At 32.7% G+C, this 6000-nt stretch overlaps 1 protein-coding gene across 2 annotated transcripts in view; it reads left to right on the top strand.

The window, feature by feature from the left end:
* The first annotated feature begins 993 nt into the window (after positions 1-993).
* The window catches only part of Tmprss15 (transmembrane serine protease 15), a 122681-nt gene continuing 117674 nt past the window's right edge, over positions 994-6000 (top strand). The window contains exons 1-3 of one of the 2 annotated variants that reach the window (XM_087575941.1): positions 994-1339; positions 4013-4146; positions 4393-4460. In XM_087575941.1, coding sequence (XP_087432067.1) covers positions 1195-1339; positions 4013-4146; positions 4393-4460 — 347 coding nt within the window. In that variant the 5' untranslated portion in view covers positions 994-1194. 2 annotated transcript variants of the gene reach the window in all.

Raw genomic sequence — 6000 nt, 5'->3', positions numbered from 1 at the left:
ATGATTTCTATGCTTGTAATAAAGTTTGTGAAATCACTGTTATCTAGCATAATAAAAGAGTATTGCTTACTCCAAATAGATGAGATGCAATTGGATGATTGATTGGATAATTGATTGATTGATTGATATATCCTGTGTTTATTATTTTCACATTACAAAAGTTCCAACTGTACATTCCACTCTAATTATAAGAAAAATTTTACTCTTCCTGGAAAGAACAGATTTATGGTTATTGCTATGAACACCTTAACCTGCTCTCCTGTTTTATTGACATATTTAAGATGCTAAAGTACAAAAATAAATGAACAAGGTCTTCTCTACCTAGCAAATTTTCTTAAAATAGAAACCGACACTCGTTTTTTATCTCTGATTAATCCCAAGTACCAGTAATCGCTCAAGTCATGTAATGTCGTGATATGATGCCTAAGTGGACTTTCCTTTAAGTTCAATCAATATTGCCTTACACTGCATACCATCAAGTGTGACATCATAGGGTTCACAAGGCTTGTATTTGTTTCAATTAGGTGTCTATGTACACATACATACACCTAAGAGGAAGACTGAGAGGAAAATAGAAAGAGAGAAATGGGATGAGTAGAATAAGATACTATGCATCTGTACTATACATGTATAAATGTATAGATGTATTCACACTATAACTCTATGACTTTTGTGCCTTAGTTTTAACCTCTCTACAGAGAAAGGCTAATAATCAGGACCTTAGTCACAGGGCAGAAGGTTGATCTGTTTGGACTACTCCTACAAATATTAAATGCATTACCCTAATGACCAATGTGTCTATCGTTGTGTTCATGTTTTTGATAGTTCTCAAGGAGATTAAGGGTCAATTGTTTTTGTTTATGACATGCATTTAGTTTTTCTCCCCCTGACAAATGACCTGTCCATGTGACTGTAGTTTACAACTCTAGGCATCTTTACTTACTGTATTTTCTTAAAGATTAACTTCTCCTTTTAAAGATACTGAATGTACGGAGACATAACATTTCCAGAAAGACATACACAGCACACTCACAGTGAAGATTGTCAACGTTAGCTTGAATGGCTGATGACTGTAGAGTCCTCAGGAACTTGAGAGGTTTCACTCTAAAGTCAGTATTAGAGTATTCGTCTTGTTGATGTGGAAAACCGCATTGGCTCACAGTTCCTAAATTATCCAGCCTTGAAAAAGCAAAAATGAAATCTATCAGAAATGTGGCTGCAGGACATCGTTCTATCAGCTCTTTCGAAGTGATGGTCTCAGCTCTCTTCATGGTGCTCATGGTCCTCTCTGTTGGGTTAATTGTGGTGTCCTGGCTGGCAGTTAAGGAATCAGAAACAGGTAAGTCATGCTCTGAAACAAGGAAGGTTTTCTAAGTCATCCTTTGCTCCATTTCAGTTATTACTGTGACTGCACCACAGATATTTGGTTTCATTTTGTGTGATTATGAACACTTTATATCACAGAATATTAAGAAAATTATTTTGTATATCATTTAAAATAATCCCACATTCAGACCTGGGAATGAGGTGTTTCTTTTTCTCTTTTTTGCAAAATAATGTTCAGGTTTTTTTTTTCATTTTAGCACATAATACAGTAAGTTTCATATCATCTAGATTCATTGTGATATAAATGAAATCATAAACATATTGAAATATGGAAAATTCAAATTTATATACATGAATAGCAAACATTATTGTCAATTTATATAAAAAGTTATTTCCATATTCTGTCATTGGTTTAAAATGTTGCTACTAAATTTGAATAAACAAACGCAAACATAACTTCATAAACATATAGAAATTTCATTCTGCTTGAGGAGTAATATGATTTTAAAAATTAAAATAAGAACTATGTTGTTATGGGCCAAAAATACTTCAAAGATATTCAAATACAATACCGTGATGTAGTTGTAACAAATCTTTGACTTTATTGTTATTGGTGCCTCATTTTCAGGTTACAAATCTGGGGAAAAATATTTGAGAACTACTTTGCAGCAGCAAAAGTTGGCACTATGTGGTACATAAAAGACACTGATATCAAACTGGATCCCGATTCTAAGGATTTATTCCTATTCACTACCTATGTACTTTATTATATAATAAATAAATCAGAATCATTGCAATGGCCTGAGTAATGAAAGTTGATGCGTTTTTTGATAAAATTTATTTTTAAAATGATGCATATGGGCAAATTAGCTCTACAACCTCACAAATAGGAGAGTGTAACTGTGAATGTCCTCAGTAGGACCCGGTAAGAATGCTGTCTTTCATGACAAATAAATGTTCGGATGTGAATATAATAAAATATTTGTGGTTTTATAGTAACAATGTTAATACAATCCTTGAAAATTTAAATATTATAACCATGTGTAGGGAATCTGCATTTCAGATAAATAATACTTGTAAGTAATTTGAGCTTAACTAATAACGAACATTAGAGAAAATCAAATGAATTATAGCTGTTCATTTTATGCATTTATGGACATATAGTAGAATTTTAACAGTTTTACTAGAAACGTATTTCTTTCACTTTCACCCTCAAATCTCTCCCAGCTGTCCTCCCTGGAAACCATCTAATGTCCCCCAACTCTCAAGTTGATAGCCTATTTCGTTGATTATTGTTATATGTTTACACGTGTATGTGTACAATTTCAAAATGTAAAATTATATAAAATTCTAATGTAGCCTTCACCAAAGTTGTTATTTTCTTATGAGTGCATAGTGATTATCTCTACTAAAAAGTCTCACGTTGGTGAAATAATATTAACTAGACCATATTCTCTATCCGGACTCTGTTGATTCTGTTACTGGTTTCCTACTGCCTAGGATGTAGTTCAGTTCCAAACAGAAAACCTGCTGATAAAGGTCTCCGAGCCTCCTCCAATAGAACATCCCCTAACCCTTCATCATCTTCCATATTTAAAGGCAAATTTTAGATGCAACTTAATTTGTTCACAAAATGTAAATTGCATAAACACCAGTAGGGTAGAAAATTGTATAGTGCTGACTGCATAAGCTAAATGTAAGTTAATTGTTTAAAGTTTAATATTTTGGGGACAGGGAAATTATATATCTAGAGGAATTTGGAGTTATAGCTAGTCAAACATATATTTATATTTTAGCATCATCATTGCTTATTTTTACTACATTAGGAAATTATATCATTTTAAGTCCTCATTTCCTTGTTGTAGAAGAAGAAAAACGACTTATAGCTGCCACTTTGATAATTATTTAATGTTATTATGGTACTGAGATATGCTTTCAATTTTGTGTGGTTAAGCCGAAGCTATTCATTTTTAATATAAATATGTATCAAAGGAAATATTCTGATAAAAGGGAGGCTTAATTTGTTCACCACGTCTTACATTATTTTCCCACCGAGACAGTGTATTACCTACATCATTCTCAGTAACTTCTCCAAAATAGACAGCCCCTGTCTCATGCCAAAAGTCACACATGCCAAATTTATAATTACTAGAGTGTAAGAAGTGGCTTCAAAGCTGTGTTTCAAAGTTACACACGTACAGAAATCTTCACAGAAATTCACATGCAGAAAGCCAGCAGTGTCCTGGAGGCTCGGGGTCCAAGAAACATCTAACAGCAGCGACACAATTTTAATGGTCCATTTCTCACTATGTTTTCCTGAATCACTTCCCATAATTGGTAAGGTCTGATTATTCCCTGTGACTTCCAACAGGAATCTCAATTTAAAAAGAAAAAGGAAAAAAAAAGATTGGGCTTGACTTCAAAGAAAATGGGAAGAAATAGAAGAAGAGAGAATAAATCTATAGTTTGTTCAGTATTTTAAAATAACCAGACAGGTGAAAATGACAAAAAGAAAGGATAGGATTACCTAGTTTTGGATTAGAAGGACAACAAAGAAAGAGCAAGAATTTAAAAATTACAAGGAAAATGTTTTAAGTGAGAATTGTTACCTCTAGGTTAGAGAGCGAGATGCTGTATTTTCTCCTATTCATAACTGGCAGCATTTTCTTCTTATTAATTCATCTAGATGCAGCAGCACTGGGGAAAAGCCATGAAGTCAGAGGGAGATTTAAAATAACATCCGGAGTGACATATAATCCTAATTTACAAGACAAATTCTCAGTGGATTTCAAAGTCCTTGCTTTTGACCTTCAGCAAATGGTAGGGGACTGTTTCTACACACCTGGCTTTAAATTCCCTAATCAGTTTTAGTAACTTCTCTTCAACTAATGACAGACCAAATTTTCTTACTCTGAAAGTACTGGTGTTTACTGTACGTTACATTCATAGTTCATAAGGGTATGAAGCCCCATTCTGAAGATTTCTTCAGTTCTAAACAAATAGATAACCTCTACTCTGTATTAAAAGATCAAATATTCAGTTTAACACATGTTTTCCTCTCTTTAGATAGATGAGATCTTTGAGTCAAGTAATCTGAAGAATGAATATAAAAAATCAAGAGTTTTTCAATTTGAGTGAGTATATTCTAAACCATTCTGTTAGCACATTGCTCTGGGACAAGACTTTCCAAACGTGTAGTGTTATGTCAAGGAAAGAAAAAATATTTCAAAAATGTTCTGGGTTTTTGTAAATGTTTTACAGTAAAAAAATATTTTAGTGAGATATAATAGTAATATTTGATAATTTACATATTAACAACTTTTCTCATAGGGGTAAAAGTGAAAAAAGGTTAAGGCATTAAGATTGAATATATGTGCATGTAGATAAAGTGTTTAATTTGTAAGAAAGTGTCTAAAGCCTCCTTGCTATTAATACAACTATTAATATAATAATATATCACCTACCTCATTTACATTGTAAATCACAAAACAGAGTACATGTTTTAAATGTCTCACTTTGGAAAAAAAATAATGTAATTATAGCATCCTCTGCCCCTTCTGACGTCTATGGACACACACAGAGTATTTTCAATGTTTAATAAATGAATGAGTCTCAGAATAATAGGATAACTTAATTTCATTATGGATTCTTCATTCTTGAGTGTGAGGTTTTGTGTATGTATGCTATGGTACACTCTATATATAACATTTATTATAGGAATATTTAAGATGAAATTTAATCCTTTAAAAACTAATTAGCTCTTCAGGTATTGATCCATGTATCTACGTTTAATCATTGTGTCCATAAATGAAAGTCCAGGACTTCGTGTCACGTCAATCTGCTTATGCCACAGTGAATTTAGTAAGCTATAAACTCTGAGGACCAAAAGGACTTTGAAACGGAGATACAAATGAATGGCACAGCTAGCAAAGAAGAGTGTACTCCTAATGAGAATCTATAAAATTTAAGGAATAACAAAAGAGAGCTCTACTCAAAAGCTAGGAAATCCCAATGGAAAGGGGGAGGCATACACATGAAACAAAACAAATATGGGAGATTATGTCTTTTGTATCTGAAATAGACAAGAGTGTGAGAGCTTTTTGCTAAAATTAAGAAAAGACTAAACAAGGGAAATGTAATTTGTATGAGAAAACAGGCCTAATAGATCACTTCTGGGCTTTATGGATAATTTTTGTGTAAAACATTACTAAAGACAGAGAACAATGGAATGTAGTATACGCTTTGTGAACTGTCACATCACTGTTAGGAACATTTTTCCTAGTGGTTTCACTCACCTCTGTATGTCTCATTTAGTTCACTTCCTAAGTTGACTTCTTATCGGAAAATTCCATCGTTTAATTGCCCCTCATTTTGGTCTCATTCCTGCTCTTTCCTCTTCAGAGAATTATTCAGTTTATGTGAGAACTTACAGCACAAACTTCATTTGAAATTCCTTTCTTTTGTAAACCAGAGAATTGATGACTCTGGAAACTATAGAAACCATATTTGAAACAGTGCAAACCTTCTCTATTCTGCTCTGTGATTTGTCTTAAATTTTATCTGTGTAAATAGTTATATAAGTGATATTCTCTAAAACATCAATAGAGATTGTTAGAGCAAGCATGGAGAAGGATAATAAATTAGATTACTTATTAAGTGAACCTCATCTGAATA

The sequence above is a fragment of the Rattus norvegicus genome, chromosome 11, assembly GCF_021556685.1.
Source record: "Rattus norvegicus strain SHRSP/BbbUtx chromosome 11, alternate assembly SHRSP_T2T, whole genome shotgun sequence".
NCBI lineage: Eukaryota > Metazoa > Chordata > Mammalia > Rodentia > Muridae > Rattus > Rattus norvegicus.
This window is presented reverse-complemented; position numbering and strand designations above follow the sequence as displayed.